Source organism: Lates calcarifer, linkage group LG18, assembly GCF_001640805.2.
Source record: "Lates calcarifer isolate ASB-BC8 linkage group LG18, TLL_Latcal_v3, whole genome shotgun sequence".
Classification (NCBI taxonomy): domain Eukaryota; kingdom Metazoa; phylum Chordata; class Actinopteri; family Centropomidae; genus Lates; species Lates calcarifer.
In genome coordinates this window covers 8,881,992-8,908,101 of record NC_066850.1, presented here as the reverse complement: position 1 = coordinate 8,908,101, position 26,110 = coordinate 8,881,992, and the positions used below count along the sequence as shown (strand labels likewise).

Below are 26,110 nucleotides of genomic sequence, written 5' to 3'. Positions count from 1 at the left end.
ATAACTCATCTATGGAGGGGATGATGGAGGGTGGAGGATTGATTTGCATTGATTTGGCAGACACTTCTGCCAAAATATCAATTATGCACATTATGTTTTTCACATACATAGACAGTATGTTGGGATTGAACCACTGACCGTACAATTAAATCAATACAGTGCTTTCCAGTGTTGAGTTGTCACAGATTAAAATGCAATTAAATGCACGATTTACTATCTTGGTTGAGGGTGGCACTTTTTAAACTTTGTCTTGACATTTAAAGATCATTCTTGGCCTTGGAAACAGCAGTTTTCTGAGCACTTTAAGCACTTTTCATTTAAAATTTGAGACTGAATGTTCACTCTTAAGTTTAGATTATATTTTAAAATCTACAATTCCATGATGTAAGAATGTATGATACAGACCAAAGCTCCAGAATAGCTACTAAATGGAATAAGATTGTTTTGTCAGCCTGTTTTAATGGTAACTGTAGATTGTAACTGTAATGTGACTCTTCTTTCTCAGATTTGGTTAAGAGTTGTCAGAGGAACGATGCAAACAAACAAACAGAGTTCACATATCAGTTACTGTCCCTTTAAACTCCTCATCAGCCAAAGGAGGTGATCCACTTTCTTAATCCTCAGATTCAGATTTAGTCTGCAGTTGAGATCCCTCCTCTCTGTGATTTCCAGCTGACTTGGCTGGTTTTTTAATTTGGCTGATTCACACTGCGTTGCCTCTCTCTTTTTATTCATGCTTCGGTAGCATTTTTTTGACTTGGTGTAAAATCACACTCCAACTGCTGTGACCTCTCCAAGCTTAAAAAAAGAAAAAGAAGAAATGTTTTCTTTTCCAGGCGGCTCCTATAAGGGCAGGCAGCCTGGGGGGAACCAGCTGAGCACTTCACTGAATGGAGCGAGGGAGCAAGGGGAAAGAGGGAAGAGCAGAGGGTTTCATCTAAACACCTTCAGGTGAACACATCACTCACTGTCCTGCTAATGGCCTCCTCACTCTGTGTGTTCATGTCTGCATCTTAGTCTCATGTGTGGTCATGTTACATCACTGTAAAGCCTCTCAGACTCTTCCGGGCCTTCATTACATGTGTGAGAGGATAAAGACCAGGCTGATGTCATTAGCTCTCAGCTTTAAATCCAGACCATCTCAACTCACATGAATGTACACAGAGCTCATATTGATGCTGCTTTTTAAAATTAGAGATGCTCTGATCAAGTGCCAGTTAGTGCCAGCAGCTTGTTTTTATTTATTTATTAAATGATTATTTTTATAGGCACAAAGACATAGCATGGACCAACGCCACACAATACAACAGCATTTATAGCATTTATATTTAGGATTGAGAGCAGTTATTTCAAATGACTCCTTAAAACCTAGTGTGAATATATCACATGTAAAATATTCACATGGTTAAACATTTCCTAGGTGCTAAATTTACATTAATCTAACCACAGCTGTTTAATAGTATTATAGTATAAGTTCACATTTACTTACATGTGGTTTTTGTATTTTTAAGGTGCAATATTTCACATGAAAACACTCATTTTATCTATAGAATCTCATTTGCTTTGGGCAATTTATCTAATTGTGGCATTTTGTGCACATGTGCAAATTTCTGATTTAATTTATATTTTGAGAGGCACTGATTACTACTCTGATTATTTCCTAATCAGACAAGTGTGAGTAAAGATGGTTCTGATTAATGCAGTAATGCTCAGTTGATGCATTTTTTTCTCTGTATGATTATGATTATTACCATTTGCAGTTTTTGTTTGGTTTTTATAATGTTAACTTGGCTCTGTCATCCCTGAGTGTCCTCTGTGTTATGCAGGTTTTTTATTCAACAGTTGTCGGGGGGGTCAGATTGAAAAATGATACTGTTAGGGAGTTAAAATGACTTCTTACTGGACTATTATGTGGACAGAAATAACACAAGCAGTATTTCAATATGAAGACTTCTCTCAGACATTCCCTGGATCAGTTCTCATTATCTGGCCGTCTCCTCTGCAGACGCAGCGTGATAGTGTCTCACTGTATCTTTCCCTCTCCTTTCTGAGACACACTGTGACGGTGATAAGCAGCACGTCCCGGTTCCACTTGACATCTTTCTGAAGAGGTGTAAAATTGAATACCACACTAACGCACAGAGCATTTGTATAATACTATCAGTCAGGCAGGCGCTTTATCAGTCTGTGTTATCATGCATCAAGCATAAGGCAACCAGCTTTTGTGTTTGTGTATCTGTCACTCTCATGGCTAACAATAACACATAACTGAATTACAGTACACGCAGTCAAAAAGGCCGTAAAGTGGCAGCTGTCCCCTGTTAGAGCACTGCTTCCTGTTATTCTGGAAAGCAACATTTGGATCAATAAACCCCCAGCTACCAAATGGACCTTTTATTGTTAGCTTTGAATGCCAGCTCTCCTCTCTAGAGGACCACTTAGTAGGCAGAGAGCGCCATGAGGAAAGCCAGGGAGCTGCCGGTCAGATAACCAGGAAATGGACCGTGTGCTGGAAACGCTTCAACAGCGCTGTCGGTAACCCACCTCAGATTCGGTGGATTTCTGTGTGTTTACAGGCACAGAAAATGGGCAGCTGCTCATGCCACGGCAGTCCTTCATGTGTGTGCATGTTTGTGTGTCTGTGAGATCCAGATGGCCGTCATGAGCTCTGGAGGCCATCCAGATTATGGAGCACCGATGTGCAGCCTCACGTCAGAGCCGTCCGCCTGCTGCTCCACAATGAGCATGCTTTCCTCATCCTGTTCTCATTATCAGTGACACTTTCTGATCAGGCACGCTTATGAAAGCATGTAAAAGTAACTAATGGATTTATTAATGACAAATAAATCACTTCTTCTTCACTGATTTATATATAAATAATAAGCCTTTAAGTTGTTAGACTGTGAAAAATCATTTTGGTTGTTGTTTATCTTCCTCCAGACTACTTTTTAATTAATCAGAAAAACTAAGAAATTATACAGTGAACAAACCAAGTGTAGCAATTTAAAGTTAAAAAACAACAACTTAAAGTCACTCAGAGGAGTGTCAGAACAACACAACCATTCAGAACAGCTTGGCATAAATTCACTGGAGGGATGAAACATTTTTCCACAAGACATTATATTGGGGAATTATTGCATACATTTGCAATTGTGTGTATAGCATTTGCAATTGTGTATGCAGAGTCATCTGTAAATGTGTATTTATATTTAGCTTCTAAAAATAGTTCATACATATTGCGAAAAAATACACGTTCTGATGATTTAAAGTAGATGCTGTTTTGCTCACAAGCCAAACGTTTGAGGTCTACTGTTCTAGCACGGGGCATTCAGGCAGAAAAACGAAGGTAAAAACAGAAAAGTTATACAAAAGACTTGTGCAAACTGTAACCACTCCGTAGTTTTTCCACATTTGCAAAGAGGCAGAAGCACAGCTCTATCATTACAGCCATCCTCATTATTTTCAGCTAAAAGATTTTTTTTTAAATCTCCTCTCTAGTAGAAACCAGCGCTTGTCAAACATTCAGGACAGCCCGTGGTTGGAGCAGAGCCTCTGAGTTACACGTTCTGCCTTTGATAGCACATCACAGCAGCTCCATATCACCTGAAATCACATCTAACGGGGAGGATTTTTTTACAATCATGCTGGGATTTCAGACCGCTTAGACAGAGAAAGCGCCTCGATATTGGCTATTTAAGTTCCCTAGAAAATCTTTTAATGGCTGACTTCACAGTGGTTTCGCTGTATCAGTGAATGAGACAGAGGAGGAGAGGAGATGTGTCAGCGTGATACTGAATAAGGCTGCGAAAAAGATGATTCAGCATTTTACAGGAGTAGAAGTCCAGAAATTTTAGGAGCAAAAATGTACTTAAAGTATCAAAGGCAAAAGTACTCATATCGCAAAGGTCATATTATGATATTGTTGATACTGACGCATTAACGTTAGCAACAATTTAGGGGAAATATGAATCCTTGGTGGAACTGTTTCAGTGGGGGTTTGAGGGGTGAAAGGGTAAAATGTTGGGAGCTATCAACAATTAGTCAATTAACTAATGAGTGATGATGATTGACTGAGCTTCTTAAATGTATTGGCTGCATGGTTTTAAGTGGACTATAAAGCAGTTTAAATACGACAACTTGAGCTTTTGAAAATGTGATGGCATTCTAACATTTATTGGATCAAAGGATTATGTGATAACATGAAATTTGATTGAAAATAATTGTAAGTTACAGCCCTACATGCATATTTATTTTGTAAAAATCTTGAAATGCAGTGAAATAGAAGTTCCTCAAATGTATGCTTATGTACAGCACTTGAGTAAATACACTTAGCTGCTTTTATACTACCGCTAACTACGTTCACAAAAACCACCAGAGATGACTGTATCAACTGTGACCATTTTTGAAAATCTTAAAGTGTTTTATTTCACCTGACTGTGTTTTAAACTCTCACATCTGCTCCCTCGCCATGGTGTGAAAAACTGAGGAAATTCAACATGTGACTCAGAGGAATAAGAAGCAGCTTTGATCTATGGCAAAAAAAAAAAAAAACCCTGCAAAGACACAAACTGCTGGGCTGTGCTGCTCATTAGAACTGGTGTGCTGGTAGAGCTCATTGCAGTGCTTTCTTTCCAAGATAATCCACCTCACAGCTGCTAGGGTTTGAGACACTGGATACTTTAGTGCCTTTTTTGGCATTAAAATGGGAACATAGTTTATAGTTTGGCCTAACAGCTGGCCAATGACCCTGCTACCCTCTATATCTAATCAATGGTTAGCACAGCATGTCGCTAGATGGTTGCTATTTGTTGTCTGAACTGGTGGTCACTGGACTTTGGGGACACAGGACTGATATTTAGCTGCTATGTATTTCTGTAGGCAGCTGCATTCTCCATGTATGTGACTGTTATTGATTATGACGTTTAATTCCCATTTGAGAACAAGCACTATTTTGCAGCAGGCATCGTGGAAATGCACAGTATGACACTGGGGGATTATTTATACACACAAATTAGATTTATATGAGGATTCTGAGCCAAAGATTGTGCTCAGTTCTTTTTTTTTTATCAGTCATTATTTGTCATATGTTTCTCAGTTGAGGCGTTAATTGGTGTGATGTCGCTCATTTTCTCGCAGAAATGAATCTTGTTTTTGGCTTAAATTACTGCTCCTTCATTTAAATACTTCGTCTCTTTTTTGTTTTTTGTTTTAAAAAAGTCCTCCACTCTTGCCTGTAAATGTTGAGTCAAGGTCATGTGAATGTCGTCTATTTTCTTCATTCACCTTGTTTATACAAATGATCTTCCCTGAGCTTTAGCTAATTCAAATCTGTATATGTTAACTGTGTTCATATAGTCACAGCAACAGCAGACTTATAAATCCAGGCACATAAATATCTGAAGACTTTAAAGGATAACTCACACTTGTTCTTGAATCTCCAGCCAAGGACTGTGAAGCATTGTGGGTAAAGTAGGATCCAGGTTTTACCCAAAGTGGAGGAATGGGTGGAATTAAAAAAAAGTCAAAGACCTTTATTCTGCTGCCACAGTTTTGATACTTTTGTTTACGCTGTCCATCATGAGTCTGACAATGTTATTGGAGTACAATGCTAAATTAGTACAGAGACTCTTAAAGTGATTAGGTGATGAGTGTAAAAGAACAAACTGGCGTTAATGCAAACAATGGTAAAAGAATGACAGTTTACACAACATGTGTGCAGATGTTCAAACTAAAAAAGTCACAGAGGTCAAATTACTCTGCATCAAAATACAAATTAGTCTGATGTGGACAACTCATGTTACTGACCTTTCCAAAAAGGTGATGAAAATGGCAGGGCTGTTTGGACGAACTGTAGGCGTCTTATCTAAAGATACTCTTAGAGACATATATCATTGTGTAATTTATAGTCATGTTAGATATTGCTGCACAGTGTGGGGGCAAAGCGGCTGAGAGAGATATAAATAGATGTGCGATTGCATTAAAGAAGGCATCAGGAGTGTGGGAGTGAGTATGTTACACTGAACATGGGACAAGATTAACTTGCACTGTTTGGGAAAATTCAAAAATTGGGGAAAAAGCATTTTGGACAAAGTGTTATTAGTGCAAGATAAATGTAAAGTCTATAGAAGGAATAAAGGTAAAAATCATTACGTGGCTATTGTGGCTGTGAAGCATACTTTGTAATGCTGCACTGTCGTGTGTATAGTAGCAAATGTAATGAATATGTTTGTCTATATGAAGTGTACTGTACTGTATAGTAGTGTATGAATATGTGTAACTGAGTATATCTGTGTGTGCAGGTCAGTGACTGCATATAAAGATGGCCGACGTGACTCCACATCCTCCCTGTTTAGAGGTGATTTGGCCGGTGGAGCTCACACACCTGCCCGACCAATCGTGAGTCAATCACACCTGTTAACCATGATGTCACATTCTCCTTTTATAGCATCAAATAACTAATTAAAACCAAACTTATGATAAAAGTTAGCTCGTGGACATCCAGCCAGCCACCAGGGGGCAATCAAGGTGTTTTGGCTTCACTTTTGTGGAGCCGTCATGTCACTGATTGTTCTATACAGTCATTGGTGCAGGTGTCTCTAGTCAAATGTTAATGTGATGTATGTAAACACATAAGACTCCATAAACTATCGTTTAAATAATTAGAAATATTCTGGTGTCGGGGGGGGGCTCGTGACTTCCAAGTCCTGGATACGGCCCTGCTTTTGCTGCTCTGTAAATTTCATATAGGGAAGAAAATGTTACCAATGCTGATTATTTACTGTCCTTTCCTCCTGCGTACTGAAATAGTTGGCCACGGACACAAAGCCGAGCTGCGCCAGTTATTTGAAAATAGAATTTTGGAAGGGGATCAAGATCTGTGCACATGCAGGCAAATCCTGTCTGCTTCAGAAATGATCTTGGAAATTTGACTAAAACTAATTAAAGGCAGAAAGAAGCAGTTCAGTCGTCACTACACAGCTCCGCTCCTTTGATGTTTGTTCCTCATTTTGCTTACATGGGTTTTTCTTTTCGTGTAATGTGCATGGTGGGTTTAAAGGTGTTCGAGAGACCCTTTTTGTTCTCATTAAGAGAAGAACTATTTGCATTTTTCCTTTTTTTTTTCCTTTTATGAAAGGCAAGTACATTGTAAACTACACACACCACTGAAGACTTACCTGTTTTCAGGGTCTAGTGGAGACCTTTTATAGGAACAAAACAGACTTTACCACATTTTTACAACTGATCTAGGACGTACTTTGGAATATGATGCATTAAAGTTATAGAAGTCATTAAAATAAGTTTATATTATGGGGAAAACATGCATAAATGTATGCATTTTTTCAAATTCAGTTGATTTTTGTTCATGTTGATGAACGCTGATAATTATCCCTGCTTGAAGTTTGCCTGTTTCAGGTTAAGGATCTCTTTAGTGCATGGATAACGCCTCAAAGTCCAGTATCCCCCTGTATCAGTAAAACAAGCCCAACTAAAGATGAAATTGTAAAAATGCTTGTATCTTTTCATTATTTATCTTGAGACATCAGCACACTGAGTAAAAATTTTTTTATATTGTTCAATTTAAGGTCTCACTTTCCCCAAGGCTGTTGCCACTCCACCTACACTACAGACAGTTACATAATGTTTTATAAGAGCTTTGGTAACCAGAGAAATGCTCTGAAGTGAGGTTTTTAAAGGAGAGCATCTTGTAAAATGCAGCTCTTTGGCCAATGACCTAAAAAAGCTGGGGAATGGAGTAAAAGCTGTGTGCATGTTCACTGCTGTTTTCATAACTGTCATCACTCTGATGTGGGGAGATGAGGGTGAAACCTGTCATTTTGGACAATTTCCAGTAAAACGTGTGTGGAATTACAATATTTGAGCTCGGAGTAATCTCAACAGATCTGTCTATTGAAGTCCATGACCTGAAAAAGCTGATTGTGTGTGTGTTTTGACCCCAGTCGGCTGTTTTTATACCAAACTTTATAACCATTTACAATCTGACTGGGGCAGATGAGGGTGAAACCTGTTATTCTGGACAGTTTCCAGCTAACTGGAGCTCCCCAGACCACTTTGACAAGCACTAAACTTATGAACTTCCCTCCACTTGTAGTCAGAGTCTCCTACCTGCAGCCAGCTGCATCCAGCCGCAGATCTTGTACACGGTGCCGGTGCTGCAGAAGAAGAAGAGCGCGAAGCAGCCGATGCAGGTGAGGACCAGCACCATGGACATGCCGATGAAGAAGGAGGCGGCCTTGAACGCACCCGAGGGGATGGTGCTGAACTCGGTGAAGCTGCCCTGACAGGTCAAGTCCCGGGAGAGCCCATTCCCGATGCAGTAGTGAAACAGACCGAAGTAGCCCGCCTGCGGGGTGTCCACGCCGTCTCCGATCCAGTACGGCTGGATGAAGCACACCACGTTGACGATGGCGAAGAGGATGGTGAAGATGGCCCACAGGACGCCGATGGCGCGGGAGTTGCGCACGTAGTTGGTCTGGTAGATTTTGGCAGCTTCGGATGCGGGGAGCATGGTGGTGGTCGTGCTGGGGGCCCCGGGGACCATCCTCTGGTCTGTGTGTGAGGGGGGAGGTCTGCTCGGTCCTGAGGATCAATTCACCTGCCCTCACTGAAGAAACATCTGTCGCATCTGATCCGTTAAAGGCATAGTCACAGAATTCAGTCCGCGGAACTTCTTCTTGTCGCTGTTCTCGGATTTTATCTCTCTGTCTTTATTCAGTCACAGTTGTAGCCACAGCATCACTGCACTCTCGAATCCACGGCAGGGTCGGGTTTTGTTTCCGTCTCGTGTTTTCCTCTGATTTTCATTCATCACTCTGCGAAAACCAAACGTGCGCTCCGGAAAACGCGAGCTTCATATGCATCATCCATTCAGAGACCCGTAGATTTATCCTACATTTGTCCTCATATTTATTCTAAAATGTCTCTACCTGAGTCGTGCCAAAGCCAGAGGCTGTTCTTCCGACAAACCGGTTCAGCTCTGTGTGTGTGTGTCAGTGTGTGGGATCTCGCTGAAATGGTCCGTCTGTGCTCGACAGCGACAGACCAACAACCGCAGCTGAGCTCCGATTGAGTTAGAGTTGGAGGATAGCCTTGGATATTACAGGGCCAACCCACATCCCCTAATCCCAGTCTGACGTATTATGACAGTAACGCGCGAAATCTTAAACACACACACTGATTTAAAAACAAATCAAGTGTTGCTAATGGCTCTTAATTTAATGGTTATATACGAATGAATATATGAATATATATTTATAATATAGATTTATAATACAGAAATATAACTCAAAGCTCTGCTGGTTCTTTTGTCCACAGACAGGGAATGGATAACTTTGTCCAGGAGAAACTCAGAGAACAGGACTTGGCTTTAAAGGTAAACTTTGTTTTATCTTGATAAAATGAAAATACTGTTCTGTGTATCTGTCCTGTAATGTCCAGAGTTATCTTTGACATTCATCTGAAAATATATCAAAGCATAAAGGATTTCTTTTTTTTGGTCCTATAGTTCCCTCTGTCTGCTGCATAACACTAACAGCCTAATTACTATTGTGCACATAATGCGCTTGAATGCATCTGCTGCAATAATAACAATAATAAAACAATAACAATAATCAGAATCTAACAGACAGTGTTTATAGTACCAGTTAAATTGGCTTATTTCCAATGAGCTCATTGTAAAACAAGTAGAACTGACCTGTATTAATTCACATATTCACCAGTTTTCTGTGCACAGAAATTAGACTAAGCTAATATAAAAGCATTTTAACAAGTTAATCATCAGAGCTAATGAATTTATAATAATCATCATTTATGCTGTTGTTGTGACTTGAAACCAAGGTCCCATATAACAGGGGCCAAGATCTGAGTCTTTAGCCTTGTTCAGATGTTCAAAAAAAAAAAAAACAACTACTACTTGTAGGTCTTCAAAAAATCATCAGGAGAAGTCAGAGTTCAAGGCAGAAGAGTTTTATCTGTCGACAAAAAAAACACAGAGAGCAATCTGAAGTGCACTGTAGCAACCCCAGAAACGCTTTGCTAACAATGGCTGGTGTTCTCCTTATATACCTCTCTGGACTGTGGTTTTCCACGCCTATTTGATCTTTTCATTGGCTTGCAATATCACACCATTAGAACATAAGCTTATAGGCCATCCTTGGTCATCTTATCAAATTTCACCATTAGCTCTTCCCCAAAATGTTAGTGTTGCTGGAAAGTCCCTAAAAACACGTTTTTGGACATGTTCCAAACACTCAGGACAGGCCTGGGCATGCCCTTCTTTTCTTTAGCACAGTCTCTATGTGTGTGTGTGTGTGTGTGTGTGTGTGTGTGTGTATGTTGTCCTTCACACATACATATGCTTATTCCACACATGATATACATTGCATGTAGTGCACACTAACAACTATTTCATATGGTGACCTTTAACATACATCATTATTACTCCAAATCACATGATGAATAATAACATATCGTTTTCACACAGCATATTCTTAATTCTATTCATCTGCAGCATTGCTCAATTGCCAGAGGTTAATTCAGTATATGTCCTCATCATTCTTTCTGCTCATCACATATCTGTTGAAAAATTATACTACACTGTTATATTGATTAGTTAGTTTGTCAATCAGATTATGTCACAAATTAAAACAATCTCACCACAAGGTTCATTCAGCATTTCTCGGGGCTGTTCTGGAGCTTTTGATCGCATCACACGGTCTTCCTCAACAGACTCAGAGTCATGGAATTCGCCTACAAGATATCCTCATATGTTAAGAAACATTTTAAAAGTTAATGAATATATTGGTATCGTTTGGCATCATAGGGGTAAGATTTCACCAAATTCTAACAGGCAATGCAGTAACATTGTACCTTTAGTCTGTAAATTTCCTTTTATTCTATAAAGCATTTAAAACTACACTACCCATAACTCTGTAGTGCGTTGTGATTGGTTGGTAACTGATGTCCGTCATTTGACGTAATCTGAAGGCGCGCGCGAAACTACTGTGAGTGAGTTCCCTCGATTGTGTTTGTTTCTAACTTTATCACAGTTGTTCGCCTTGTTTTAAGTTAATTACACATTTTATTTTCAGGCATGGGTATTACTGTGATACTCTGTCGTATTCACAGCTAACAGTTTCCGACAGTATTACTAGTTTGTGGCCATATTTTGACCGCAGTTCGTCGCCTTCAGTTCCATTTAAACGTGCTGTAACCGAACAGTAAGCTAACGTTGGTTTTGTAGTAGTCACCGACCTCTTCACGGTGGAACAATACACGGTGTTGCGATTAGTGGGACGAAAAGCAGGATGACAGCGCTGTTACAGCATCCAGGATATGAGGAGGAGAGGCTGCAGAGGGTCGCAGAGCAGCTGCCCTGTAGAGAGGTCCAGGCTGGGCTGCTGCTGTCACTGATGGGACAGGTATAATTACCTGTTACACTTCTGCATGTCACTAAATATGTTTTACATAGTTTGTCATTGTTGCACAACATTCATCTATCCATTATGCTGCCAAACTGGTGGTTTAAGTTGTATGTGTCGGTTGAGGAGTCTAGATGGTTACAGAACAGCATACTTGATAGTGCTGTGCTGTATCTCTGACCAGCTGTTATTGTTTCAACAGTAATATTAATAACAATTAGGTTTTTTTGTTGTTACACCTTTCATACATACAGTGGAGATGAAATTGCTCTCAGTTCAGCATTGCAAGTCAACAGATAATAATTCCTGTCGCAGCAAACCTTTAATCAGTTACATATGTCCAGTTTGAATGAGGGTCTTGCTTGACAAAGAAATATTTTGATTAATTTTTTAATGCTCTTTTCATAGGAATGAATTGTTTGTTATTAGATTTCTGGTGCCAGGATAATATGAATTAATAGTCTCAGGTTTAATAACCACCAGAGATCCATCTGCATTCATCCCAAGAGGAGCAGTTACAGCCTAATATTTTTCAATTAAATCAACTAATCGCTTTGTTAAGGAATTACATGACTAGTCGACAACTAAGAATGTCTTTAGTCAAGGGCATTACAGTTAATTACTGCCAGTAACAGTGGGTTTAATTTGATTATGAAAGTGTTGATGTTAGTTAGGAAAAGGGAGAACTTGTTTATTTAGATGGTTATGGATTTAATGAAATATTATGATTATAATGAGTAAAAAGGTGTTGAATTTTGTTCCTACAGCCACAGCAGTACAGTTACCCCTCAATCTTCATCTACGGTCATCGGGCCTCAGGGAAGAGTCATGTGATGCACGTTTTGCTGAAGGAACTTGAGGTGAGAGAGAAACATTTGGAGTCATTTTTTTTTTTTTTTTTTTTTTTTTTAATAGAGTAATATTTTCACTTTCTTTACTGTAATCTCCCGTCCTACACTGCAGGCAGACAACAAAAGTGTGTTAAGGGGCAAACCATTAATCAGGCTTGTGTCAGTGGCTGCTGAACATGAAAGGGACTGACTCACTGACTCCTTTATGCTTATGTAAACCTTAAACAAATGCTGGCCATTTAGTCATACAGAGCTTTGTTAATTAGACCTCTGAAAGAGTACTTAGTCCTTGAAAATATATTTTTTATTGAAAGACAATACTTCTTTACAGCAGAAGGCCTTTAATACATTTTATTGTGTATTTCAGAGAAATCTCATTAATCCATGCGCACAAAGTTTTCTGTGCGTAGACTTAGACTTCCCTTCCTAATTTAAAATGTATAAATGGAATATTAGATTGTCACATTTAGGGAAAAAAAACTAAAAAACTAAGGGCAAATCTTTTTGTATGAATTAAATATAAAGATTCTCAGTGATGCCTCCCAGCCTTTGTAGCCACATTTGAGTCTTTACCCTCATGGGGATGCTTCAGACAAGTAAAGGAATGTGTAGAGCAAGACTTTGTTGCCTAACATCACAAACATCTAGGCTGTCTTTTTTATTTTTGTTGTGAAATTATTGTTATATTATTTTTGTGATCATGTTGATACTGTGTTCCTGCTGTTTGTCCTCACCAGTCTTCTTGTCATGTATTGTGAAGGGTTTTTTGCAACATTGACAATAAAGTTCCTAAATAACTAACTAGGGCTGCAAATAGCAGTTCATTATCAATTAATCTGCAGATTCTTACCGAGATTCATCCATTAGTTGTTTAGTCTATAAAATGTCAAAAACAGTGAAAAAGCCCCTTACAATTTCCAAACTATCAAAGCAACATCTTAAATGCTTGTTCCACCCAACCAATGGTCCAAAACCCAAAGACACTGAGTTCACTATCATATAAGACAAAGAAAAGCAGCACATCTGTCAAAAAGAAGAACAAGATGGAACATCATCAAAGCAGAACATGCCTGCAGAATTTCATATTTTATAATAATAGCATCTAATAGCAGCAAAGCAGCAAATCTTTTAATTTGAAAAGTGGGAACCAGCAAATGTTTGGCATTTTTACTCGAAAATGACCAAAATCATTAATTGAAGTAAGAAATATTTGCAGAAGAATTTGTTGCTTGACTGATCGTCTAATTGTTGAAGGTGTAAAACTATCTGATATTTGGTGTTCGTTTAACATCAAATTACTTTTATTACATAACACCAAATTGCAGCAGAGTAGTGTTGTGACAAGACCTTTGAATAATTTAGGGACTCTAATGCTCAAAGACAGAACCACCACAATATGAAGATGTGCATTAACTCCACAGATATCAAACTGTCGGTCATTACTCCTCCTCTCTGCAGCTGCCTCACGCCACAGTCAGCTGTGTCGAATGTGTTTCCGTCGCGTTGCTGTTTGAGCAAGTGCTGCTGTCCTTTTTTGGCTGCGATGCTGCCTCACTGCTCCCCCGCAGTCCCTCCCTGTCTGACTTTGTACGCATCTACAAACAGCAGTGCTCCCAGTCTCCTGCCAAGCAGACGCGATACATTGTGAGTGCCATGCTCTTTACACTCAACCAGAAAATCACTCCTCACTTGGCACACTGAAATACTCTAATCCGCAACACGTCACATTATTTATTCTTTGGATGTGTCACTTAAATGTTTGTATGATAATATGATTAGTAGTGATAGCGTATGTAAATGGATGCTAAACAAAGCTCCAGATGCATTAGCCTGGAGAGTATAAGTGTGAATTTCAGCCAACACAAGAAGGGGTTTAATCTAGTATTTTGGCTTTATCATTATTTGCATTTTAAAGTAAGCTTACAGCAGAAAACACAGTAAAATGCCACGATAAACCACCTATTCACAACCTCTGTTTTATTGAGTTTGGATGTCACAAAATAAGCTTAAATGTACATGCATATTTTTCAGGTAATGGAAAAAGCCGAGCTTCTGAGAGACACCGATGCCAATCTCCTCCCCGCTCTCCTGCGTCTTCAGGAATTGGTGAGAAAGTGCACCAAGCTCTTTCTGTTATCTATCAAACAAACCGCTTAATTGTTGTTGCCCTGTGTGGATGATGAAGAGGGACTGGAAGAGCTTCTTTTGTAATGAATGACCTTGAGCTGAGTGTGCGGAGCTCTTTCATTATGCTGTTAGTAAAGAAGGATGGAAACCACTCACAGCATTTTAATTAAACACAGCAAGAGCAAAAAGACTTAGGTGATTATTTGTGTCTTAGTCCAGTGAAAGCTGTACATTCTCTGGTGGATTGTGAGTGTTAAGTGTGAATCTGTCTTTTTAACATTAAGCCACATCAGTGCTGCCACACAGGATTTGGAAGTGATGATTAAGATGCAGATTTTACTTGTATATTTACTTGTATATGATGGATTACAGAATGATGAAGGTTTGTTGTATCTCTAATGTATATTATTGCATATAATTTCCACTGTTTCTATTGTGTTTCTGTAAGAGGACCAGTGGTGTATCATTGTTAACAGTTTTTTTTATGTGAGCTACTGATGGGTTTCTTTTGTGACCCATTTATCATAAAAGCCCCACTCCCACTGTTGTTTATTTTTCACAACAATACTCTCTTTAAAATGATATAAAACAGAGAAAAACACCAAATCTTCAGACCTGACACTGGGGAATGTTTGACATTTTAGTCTGACTGAAATAATTCATCAACTATCACAATTGTTGCAGGTTCATCTTCTGTCAATTCAAGGATTCAAGGATTCAAGGAGCTTTATTGTCATTAAAGCTCCAACTGACATATCAGTTGAGCCCAAAGTAAAAATATGAATATATAAAACACTTAAACTCAAGAAGTTAGCTATGTTTGTAACCATGGAGACATCTTGTCAATGACGTGTAAACAACAGAAGTGAGCCCATTTGTACAAAACCACTATAAAATGGTGTATTTGTAACGACATACATCTGTTTTCCAGGTTGAGGACAACATTACTGTCATCCTGCTCAGTGAAATCGCCTGGGACAAGTTCAGACCGAACACGGGCTGTTTCGAGCCGCTTCTGCTCCATTTCCCTGACTACAGTAAAGGTATTATCGTCCTCGCTCCTCACGCTACATCAGCCAGCGTCATGAATAACTCTCGCCACGCTGCATCGTGATGACGCACACTTGGCAGATGCAGTGTGAGATGTGAGATTTGTACCTGTGATTTTGTTCTAACACTTTAGGCAGCAACTGTGGAGGAGTATAGCATTATACGAACACCACTGTGTAATATATTCAGCACTTAGAGGGAGTGAATCACTGTACTTCATTGATATGTGAGAATCTCTAGCTGGTTTTGAAGAGACATAACTTTTTATAATCTCTGTTTTTGTGTGACTGTGATAACACTGCTCTTAAATTTTAAACTGTGTGTGTCCATTATTCACAGGTGAGTTGCAGCAGATCTTGTCCCAAGACAGACATCCTTCATATTCAGCCGAGCTTTACTCATCCTACATCAACATCCTACTGGGAGTCTTTTACTCGGTGTGTCGGGACCTCAGAGAGCTGCGCCACCTGGTCAGACACACACACATACACACACACACACATACACACACATACATAGATAAATCAGTGACATTTTTTTCTCTGTTTTGATTTTCTTTCAGTCTTGCATCATTGATTTTTTTTCTTTTCAACCAGGCTGCCCTCAACTTTTCAAAGTTCTGTGAGCCTTTGGCAGAAGGAAAAGGTAATACATAATGAGGTGTATTCACTCATCTGACAGCTGATCAATATTTAAAAATATCTTATTTTACCCTTGTCTTTGTGTTCATTTGAAGACAGATTCTTCCTTTCATGTTTAGATGTACTCAAGCCATTTGAACTTTTCTGTATTTATTTCTTTAAAGCCGCATTAGTTGATTTTTTTTTTTTTTGTCCATTTGAGAGAAGCAGAACAAGCTCTAAACACACAGCATTGACAGATTATGACCTTACTAGGTTGTTATGATGATCTTGCTAATAAACGTGCCCGTTAACACATCCATTAGACACTTCAGTTGTAGATATGTTGCTCTTTAGCTCTGTTTTGGTCTCCTCTTAGTCTGGTGTGACAAAAATATCTGGATTTTTAGCTGCTAGATGATCAACTGTCCTCAACAGCTATTTGCTAAATTTCTCAGTGTGCTGTTTGGTGCTGGGCAGGTGGTGTACAAGTGGTGAAAATATCTGGCTGCTGTGGTTAAACGAGGGTTAAGAGACCAGAGTTTGCAGGCCATAAACAAAAAGTGAGCTAAAAGAGGCAATAGAAATCACAGGACCTGTGGAGTGGAGTGATAATAATTCTCTGTGGGTTCATCGCCCTCACACCACACAGAGTCATTTGATCTGTTGTTGAGTTAAAAATATCCTCTTCTGTTGTTCTTCTCATGTCTTTATGTTTGCATCCCTTCTGTTGATAATGTAATTGAACCTTGACTCATGACTGTGGTGTTTTCAGTAGTGTTTTTTTATTTTCTGCGTTTAGTGAAAGAGACTGACACACACAAGCTATGGAGAAACATAGAGCCTCATTTGAAAAAAGCCATGCAGACAGTTTATCTTCGAGAAGTGTCCAGGTTTGTCAAATCAAACAAATCGAATGCAACAACATGCGATCAATGTTCCTGTGGTTTCTTATCATCACTGTGTCTTTTCTATCTTTCCTCTGTTCAGTCTTCAGTGGGAGCAGATGCAGCAAATGGAGGAGAAGGAAACTGGGGCCTTGAGAGGTAACAACACACACTGAGCGCTGTTGTGCTTGATTATGTAATACGGTTGCAGAGCAGATGCTAAACTGTAAAGCAAGTGATAGGCTGCGGTGACACTGTGGATTCAGTTGATAACTTGTAATAGCACATCAGCCCATCACACCAGAAATAATGCATTAACACCAAATCACGAGTTGCACTGCACGTCATGCATTAATGTTGTATGAATCCATGGGCACATCTCTCATATACACAGTATATCTGACTGATTGTACTTATTTCCCTCCTTCCAAAGGTTTATCTGCCCACACTCATGTTGAACTGCCTTATTACTCAAAGTTCCTGTTGATTGCTGCCTACCTGGCGTCTTACAACCCTGCCCGCACAGACAAACGCTTTTTCCTCAAGGTAGGGAAATTTCTCTCTCTTCTCTTTTCATATGCAGTACAGGTTTTGGGGGAGGGGTGTCATTTCTCTATATTAGACAGAGGACAACGTAGAGGTAACAGGGACACCAGGAGATAGGGAGGTAGGGATAGAGATAGTCCTCAGCCATTCAAAGCTTACACAAATGGCAACAGTGTCCGTCGCAAATTGTTGATAACTGAATTGGAAGTATTTTAATTAATAAGATATTTCAAAATTAACAACAGAGGAAATTATCTCATGTCACAGCAAACATGGTGCAGATGTAGTTAAATGCACCCCACAGACTCTTAGCCCACCAGGATGCCTCAGTAATTTTGTCTTTAAAGATTTTACAGCAGAGAATCTCCTGTCGAAATGAGGCTTATGTGGGTTTTTTTCATCCAAATTGAGTTTGTGAAGATAGAGGTTGTTGTGTGTGTGCTGATTTAAAAACTCTTTCTGGCAAATCTGCGATTGGTGATTTTGGGCTACATGAATAAAAATTGACTCATTTATGTGAATTAATGTGTTTGATGTTTTTCTGTTTCTTCCCAACAGCACCACGGCAAAATAAGAAAAACAAACTTCTTGAAGAAAAATGAAAAGGTGATCATCTTAACATAACCCAGACTTTGTTCTCGGTTTGTCTCACAGAAAATTTGACATAATGTCAATGTTTTCCAGACTAGTAACCATCTTCTGGGGCCCAAGCCTTTTCCTTTGGACCGCCTGCTCGCCATTTTCTACAGCGTAGTGGACAGCAGAGTCGCCCCCACTGCCAGTATATTCTCACAGGTAGGAGTGAGAGTTGTAACATTTTCATTTAAGTATATGTTGCACAGATACAGTGAACCCACAATACCCATACCCATACAATATAAGTACAAATAACGTTTTAACATCCCTGTAAAACACAGGACAAATTAACATATACTTATGTGTCCCCAGATTAATAAAATGGTCCACTGTTGTTGCCATTGCACTGAGTTAAACTGAGCTCTGTAGTAGTTGAATTTTGCCCTTCATTTAGTCCTGTAGTGGTTGTAATCTTTCTCTCGCTGTAGCTATAGGAAGCTTCACAGTGCTGTAAAGTGGCTCCAACAGAATATAGAAAGTCGTTTAATTTCATGCTTTTCTGATTTAAAGCAAATGAAAGAGAATATGTGCTGTATAATCAGAGGATTTTAAATGATAATTTCCTCCATTTCTAGGTGCAAATGTTGTACTATTTTATGTTCAATCGAGCCTAATGACCAGTGTCTCAGATGAGAGAGTTCTCTACCCGTACAGTCATGAGTTTTTGGATCTGCAGCCAAATGCCAATCTATTTATGGCCCTGAGCATGAAATGGTTTTAGGAAATTAGGCTCAACCCATATCTGTGCAACTGTGCAACTGTCTGTCATCATTTAGTGCCTCTGCATTGAAGTGAGGGAAAGCTGTGTTTAAAGAAGTGGAACAGAGAATCATTTTGGTTTTTCTCTACTCCCCATTTAGATATCCTCTCTGGTGACCTTACAGCTGTTGACTCAGGTCAGTCACGATGACCAGCTCGATGCCCCAAAGTACAAATGTGCCGTTTCTATGGACTTCATCTGTGCCATATCCAGGTTTGTGTTCATGTTTGTTAGTACACATGACTGAGACTGACTGAATTCTTTAAGGGAACTGACCTTTACTGTGTTTTTTTTTCACTCACTGTGTGCTTGGTGTGATTTATCTTCCAGGACAGTGAACTTTGATATTGTCAAGTATCTGTATGACTTCCTGTGAGCCTGCTGTGAGTAAAGGAGACACAACACACTGTGACAGTGAGACAAAGGGGGGAAATATGTGGAGGGAAATTGATCCAATTATGCCGCTGCCCCCTTGTGGTTGATAAATGAGCTTTTTCCCGTTGAGTTTCTTCGCCTCAAACCATGTTAAATATTTGCATTTTCAACAAAATAAATGTCATATTGCCAAGTTGATTCTACCTTGGTTTAGTGTTGGTGAAAGAATGTTACATTTGCTATTTATTTATGAGAAATAGCCTAAAAAGAGTATTATAGTTAGTATGTTCTTTTATTATACTACTAAAATGTCCTGTGTATACTTTAACATAGGAGTGGGATTAGTGCAGATACTCTCAGTTCTTCATGCTTCAAACAATGCACAAAAGATTCTGGTGCAGCTCTGTGATTTTTGTCTGACATTAAGTGACCCTGGCACCATGCAGGTGAATCACTGTCCTCGCTCAAAGGCAGGATTTTGTTTCTGTGATGTGTTTTTACCCTGTTGTAAGAGAAATTCACTGAAGTCTGATCCCTTAACTGAGTTCCTGTTTACTCATTCCCCTTTAACCTTTGAACTGTAAACTAGGCCAGTTTGGGTTTGTAATCATTTAAAGTAAACCACTGTCAGTCGTGACCCTCTGTAATCAGTCGGTTTCTTCTTGTTTCTCTTCCATTTCTTTCAAATTTCTCTTGATTTTTTTCCCTTGCTGTCTTTGAATCGTTTTTAAAAGACCTGCAATGCCTGAAATTATCCAGTCATTCACAAGGAAAAAATCGAAGACTAGAGGAGATATTGGAAAAAATAGACATTTTTGTTGCAGACATTTATTTATTTTTTTCTGCTTTCAGTCCTTTCCTCAGATTTAACTGTGTACCCACAGGTTGGAAATCATTGAACCAGAGAAATCTTTAAAGCGCTGTGTCATCCTAATTGGGCAGATGACAATATTCACCCTTAAACTTGTAATTTGCCTTACTATCGATCAGTCCAGGCCAGCATCATTTGAACTTCTGTGACAACAAAGACCGGCCTTTGGGTGACGGCAGCATTTGTAGGAATCTGTGTCTTTGTCACAATTATTAAGAAGTTAGGAGAGAAGAATAAAAACTTCCATAAAATTCAGCTTATTTTGTATAATGTTTATCTTTGCTTTTTGTCTTAGAAGATACCAGAGCTCAACCTCCTCATGCCTCTAAAAATGATTAAGATTAAACTACCTGAGAAGATAAAAATCACTGTCCTTGAAGTGATCACAGCTCATAGAATTATGTAACTTTTGATAAGGAGTCTTGAGTTTCCTTGTTATCATTATAAAGGGTCAGAAGCCTGGGTGGGAACAATTGGTCTGTGTCTTAACTTTGAAACTCCAGCTTTGAAATGTATTAGATTAATTCTTGTTGTTGTCATTGTTACTTTGGAAGCCCATTTCAGCCACCGTGATAAGAAAAAAGATCCTGTAGGTCATTAAAATGAGAAACTTTCTCAAAATACAGACTCATCTCAAAATAAAGTTTCCAATTTTTTGAGATACTAAGTCATTCTTTGAGAAAGTTTCTCATTCAGATTATTAATGTATGGCTTTTTCTGAGGGATGTTGAGGCTGAACTATATCTGACTGTATGTTGTGTAGAAGCTGCAAAACCTGAAATGCCAATCTTGCACATTTAAGTGACGCAGTACGCAGCTGATTTTCAGTGTTCATTTTTATTATACAAATGAGCAAAAGCTGAAAAAATACATTCTGCAGTCTTCCATCACAAGGCACCAGTCGAGCATAGCCAACGAACATAACAAAGGTAAATCTATATCTGTATTTATGCTGAATAGGAAGCAAGTCATTCAGCCAAAAGAAACACCACACACGCAGTTGTTATAAAACCACAAGCTAGTAGTTTGCCTTTTGCCTCCTCTTAATTTTATTTCAAACATTTACAAAAGGTTTAAACATAAAAAAGTAAACATTTGAGATTTGTATTTGCACACTACTAAATCTCTCCAGAAACTTTCACCTGTTCCTGTCTTTCAGCCGTTGACTTAATCAAATTAGTGTGGATGTTCAGCACTGCAGAGCTTCCTCCTGTAAACTTCCTCAGGCAAGAACGGGTAAATAGAGATTTGAGTAATTTGATGCAGAGGGACTCAGACCCGGGGGAAAAAAAAAGATTTGGAAAGCATAGTTGAGTGCACGTAATTGCCACTCTACTCCACTATCTCCCTCTTTTATCCCTCGGCGTATCTGAGGGTAAGTGGGCCGTCTGAGAGATCATCCCTCATGCCAACGTGGCCTTGGGAGAGCTCAGCATCATTAAACAAGGACTATAACCAGTCTGCAAAGGTTGACTGAGTCATCCAGATGCATTTAAAGTGCATGTGTGTCACTCGTAGAGATAAACAATAAGAAATGACAGTGTTAACAATACACTGGCATCATATAAAACCGGATTCAATCTTAATAGAAATCTCAGTCTATAAATAACATTTATTTTACCAGAGGCGACACACTGAAGCTCTCAGTTTAAATTCACGAATGAGGATGAGGTAGAGGACTTAGACAGACCCTAAACGCTGTGCCTCCTGTTGTGGATCATGGCCACAATGTGGGTGAGGTCCAGACTTTTCATCATCACCTCCATGAAATCTTCGTCACTGCGAGCGCCGGCAACGAACTCCTCCAAGGAAAGCTCACCTGTCGGAGGAGACAAAGGTTGTATTTACAGATTTACAGCTGCAGATGAAGTCAGATTTTCTCTTTTCCTGTAAACAGTGGAGTGCTTGTAGGAGACTAACCCCAGGTCGTTTGTGCCAGTAACTTATTACAACCCACAGTTACGTTCAATTGATAGCGCCCTCTAGCGGCCTTCAGTCAGATGATGTTACAGAGCCTCATCTGCACACAGATGAGGTCAGCGTGGATGGATGGGTTGTGAAAACGATCTCTAACGTGGGACACTGCTGTTTGTTTCCTGTCTCAAATTGACAGACAACATTGTTTCTTTTGACCATTTCTATAATCTTAACCATGTTTTTTATCCCAAACCACGATCTTCCCCTAAACCTAATCAAGTCGTTTTTATGGCTAAACCTAACCAAACCTTTAAAATAAGATTGTTACATCATAAAATGGTTGGTTATTAATTTAGAATTAAAACTGTTTATTTGTGGCACTTTCCAACTCAAATGTTTGGAAATACTTACTAACATGGGCATGCCTGAAAACAAACAAATATGGACTCCTTTCAGCAAACCGTCATTTCTTCCCCATCTCTACCAGTCATCCTGTATGAGTTCTCCCCTACAGCCTTTTCAATAGCCATGTTTGACCCATGTATTAGAAACAACCTGACTTAAGGAGTCAGGCAGGGTTAGAGTTAGTGACATCTCTGCAGACATGAAAGACTATACAACTTTTTTTCATATATGTAGCAGTACTCTCCATGACCTGTTACCAGACTTGGATGTGTAGACTCAGTGGAGTTCCTCTATAAGTGACTTATTTGTGCAAAAGGTGAATTTGCATCTTTTGTACAAGATTTATGGATCTGTTATTGTGTTAAACAGCCACCTACAGTCTATCTTCTGTCTGTGCTCGTTGTGTTCCCTGACTCAAAGACAGCAGCAGAGCTGACAAATGTCTAAACACTGTCCACCCACGATCGATTTCCACCTAATCTCTGTCTCTGTACGGTGCCAGAACGCACTCACCATCTCCATTTATATCAATCCTGTCAAACACGCGGTTGGTGAAATCCTCCGCGGTTGTTTCCTGATTTTCATTCCCATTGATGGCACGAATGGCCTGCGGTGAAAGAGAACAAAAATCAGCGCGCCACGTCGAGGCCAAGACTTAGCAGGCAAATGCAGCGTGGAAGACGCACGACTCACTGTACCTTTATGATGTTGAGGAGCTCGTGTCTGTCGATGCAGCCGTTTCCATCCACATCATAAAGTTTGAAATACCAGCGCAGCTTGTGCTCCATCTTTCCTCGCATCACCAGGCTCAGAGCTGCCACGTACTCCATGAAGTCTATGTAGCCGTCCTGCAGAAACAAGCAGGGAGATGAGATTTGTACGCTCTTGTTCGCTGTGTCAAAACAGTATCAAACATCAGTAAATTATTATGCATGACCATCTATTTATTCTTATTATTACTTCTTCCCTTCAAAGTGATAAATCAGTCAACCAAAGCTTCAGTTGAAAGAGATGCTCCCCATCTCAACTCTAGAAGCTATCAGTGTGAAATGAAGCGTGCCAGGGCGGAGGATTATCTCCTGGGACTGTGTCTGTGTCTGAACACGGGCAACAATCTTAGCATCAAAGCATTGTCTCACAGATAATCTCACAGTTTAAATCATGCATACAGATTACCACAGCCTTTTGTGAGCTGAGGGAGGGAGGGGGGGAACTAAATATAGATGTGCAGCTTCTCAGAGACATCCTACGATGACCCTGTCACACGCTCTCAGACACTCTTAATTAAACTGTGATCCGAGGGCCAAAATTGGAAGCGAGCCTTGTCCCAGGAGGTCACTGCTTTGCTTGAGTGCTCGTGTATATTTCAGTGAATGTGTGTCCCTGAGTGATATGGATGGTTTACAATTTGTGCAGCTTGTCAGAGAGTTTCTCAACTTTAAATCTAGCCTGAGACATAAAAAAAAAGTCATGCAGCAGCACATCTTCTTCTGGTGTCATGGTGGTGACAGAAAATAAATTGCTTAATTCTGATAACAAATTAATTGCTGCTGTCATTTTTCCAAAATGTGCTGGTTCTAGCGCCTCTAACTGGATGATTTATAACACTTTAACATATCAGAGACTCAAAGAATGTAATGCAAAATCAAAACAAACAAGAGAATCTAATTGATCTTGAAAATCATCATTGGAAGCAGCCCTTATCACATCACTTTTCATTCATAGTTTATGTGCTGTACAAACATAATGAAAGTGTAAATAGAGCTGAAACAATTAGACAGTTGACTGGCAGAGAATATGATTATTTTAATGATTTAATTAATTGCTTAAATCACTTTATTAAATGAAAATGTCAAATATTCCTGTTTCCAGCTATTTTCGATGCTCACTGTGGATATTTTCTACTGTTTTATATGATTAATTAAAAGAATAAGCAATAGATTAGTCAGTAACATTAAAAATTGAAACTTAGATGATTCCTTCCAAACACTTTGAGTGGATACTTTCTATAGTTTTTAATGTCAAAATTTGGTTTCTAGTACTTTCAAGTAACATCGTCAGTAGGTAAACGAACAAAAGTGCTAAATAAGCATCTGAATTTAGTTATGGGACACTTCAGTTTTAGAGGCTGACGTCAACAAAGTGCAATAAACTGAAGGAAAACCAGCACATTAACTGTAATTGTAAATCCCTAAGTAAAAACTGACTAAAGAGAGAAATGTGTATTCTACTCAAATGGGTTTATTTAGTGAACAAGTGTCGTCCTCTTTTTAAAAGTGGAGAAAAAGAGAACTACAAAACATGGCACAAACTAGAAATCCCAGTGTAAGCCCTCTTGAATTTCACTTTGATGTTAAAAACATGCTTCATCTTACCTTGTTCATGTCAAACGTCCGGAACATCTGTTCTATGTAGGCGTTGGCCTCTGGGTCCAAACCTCTCAGCCCGAAGAACTGCTTGAACTCGTGCAGGGTGAGCTGACCTGAGGGGCACTCGGTCATGAACTTCTTGTACCAGAGGTGCATCTCCACGGCCTGCAGGTCATCCACGGTGCTTCCTGTTGAATTACCCATTTCCTCTGACACCTGAACGTGTGTGTGTGTTTGGACACGAAGGTATCTGGAGCCTTTCTTTGCAGCTGGTGCACGAACCTCTCAGCCCAACTGGTCTACTGTGAAGCAGAGGTAATCCCTCTTCACAGTCACACAACGATGGGACTTAGGGTGAGAGTAGCAGCTGACGGGGGCCTTTTGTAGCCGACTGTGTTTGGGGTTGAGGTGATCCACGCCCCTCTCTGTGTGTCCTCTTTGGGTCTAATCACCGGCTGTAATCCATCCAAACATGAAGATGATCGGCTTAATCACCATTAAAAGGGCAGGATGCCCCTTTAAAAGGGCAGGTTATCCACGTTTACCCTGAGATGTGCTGACAAATACAATACAGCTTTCATCCCTCACGTGGAGACACAGGACACCAAGCACAGTCATGCATCTCAGCTGTTGGGATACACCTTGCTCAGCATGTGCACTCAAGTATGAGTGGTGCAGCTTTAATGTTCTTGGTGAAGAGTAAGCACAACAAAACACACAACTTCAACTCTGCAACACCCTCCTCTACACACATAAAGGACAGTTTTTCAACTCTGCAAAACCTGTTTCAGTATGTACATTGAAACAGGTTTTGCTTGGTCGGGCCATTAAAAATCCCTTCCTACTGCACCTTTGAAGTAAGTGATGGACGTTCAAAAGTTTATCTGAAGCTAAAATAAGTTCAGTTCTCCAAATTAGTCAGACCAAGCTGCTCTCTGGTTTTGTTGGTATCTCTCTGTTGTAGCTCAACATGGAAACACAGAAGCTCACACACTACAAAGACTAACTTTGTTAGACATGCGCTTGAACGCTTCACCTTAACTTCAGATAAACTTTTGAATACTGAGGACTGGTTTTGTTTCACCTCACTTCCTCATCACCTATATTAAATGTACATTAGTAATGGAAGGAACAGTTCAACGACCCAAAATTGTTTCAGTGTACACAGACACGTGACAGTTGTTTTACGGTGGACTCCAACCTATACTTTAATGTACATATTAACAGTTTCAGCTTAATTTAACTTAATTGTACTACT

General features: G+C 39.5%; 3 protein-coding genes across 7 annotated transcripts in view; 1 reads left to right on the top strand and 2 right to left on the bottom strand.

Annotated features, from left to right (window-relative positions):
• lhfpl3 (LHFPL tetraspan subfamily member 3) overlaps positions 1–9,257 on the bottom strand; it is a 34,392-nt gene extending 25,135 nt beyond the window's left edge. Inside the window, exon 1 of the mRNA XM_018680947.2 lies at positions 8,125–9,257. Within this exon, the coding sequence (XP_018536463.1) occupies positions 8,125–8,560 (436 nt within the window). The 5' untranslated portion in view covers positions 8,561–9,257. The remainder of the gene's footprint in view (positions 1–8,124) is intronic.
• On the top strand, positions 765–20,416 carry orc5 (origin recognition complex, subunit 5). 5 transcript variants are annotated; one of them, XM_018680938.2, is made up of 16 exons: positions 775–951; positions 6,300–6,396; positions 9,334–9,391; positions 12,206–12,298; positions 13,748–13,933; positions 14,321–14,395; positions 15,348–15,459; positions 15,806–15,936; positions 16,063–16,111; positions 16,889–16,979; positions 17,077–17,132; positions 17,407–17,519; positions 18,078–18,125; positions 18,204–18,314; positions 19,016–19,128; positions 19,246–20,416. In XM_018680938.2, the coding sequence occupies exons 2-16, from the start codon at positions 6,320–6,322 to the stop codon at positions 19,289–19,291; spliced, it is 1,359 nt and encodes a 452-aa protein (XP_018536454.1). In that variant the 5' UTR covers positions 775–951; positions 6,300–6,319; the 3' UTR covers positions 19,292–20,416. The 5 variants fall into 5 exon arrangements, with proteins under 5 accessions (XP_050933733.1, XP_018536454.1, XP_018536459.1 ...); XM_018680943.2 differs by lacking the exon at positions 775–951 and adding an exon at positions 8,111–8,207; XM_051077776.1 differs by lacking the exon at positions 13,748–13,933 and having other exon boundaries at positions 765–951.
• A 112-nt stretch (positions 20,417–20,528) lies between these two features.
• On the bottom strand, positions 20,529–25,496 carry guca1a (guanylate cyclase activator 1A). The gene is made up of 4 exons (XM_018680948.2): positions 24,859–25,496; positions 23,182–23,331; positions 22,997–23,090; positions 20,529–21,980 (listed from the first exon to the last, which is right to left on the bottom strand). Exons 1-4 carry the CDS (start codon positions 25,054–25,056, stop codon positions 21,853–21,855), a joined length of 570 nt encoding a protein of 189 aa, XP_018536464.1. The 5' UTR covers positions 25,057–25,496; the 3' UTR covers positions 20,529–21,852.
• Between the last annotated feature and the right edge of the window lie 614 nt (positions 25,497–26,110).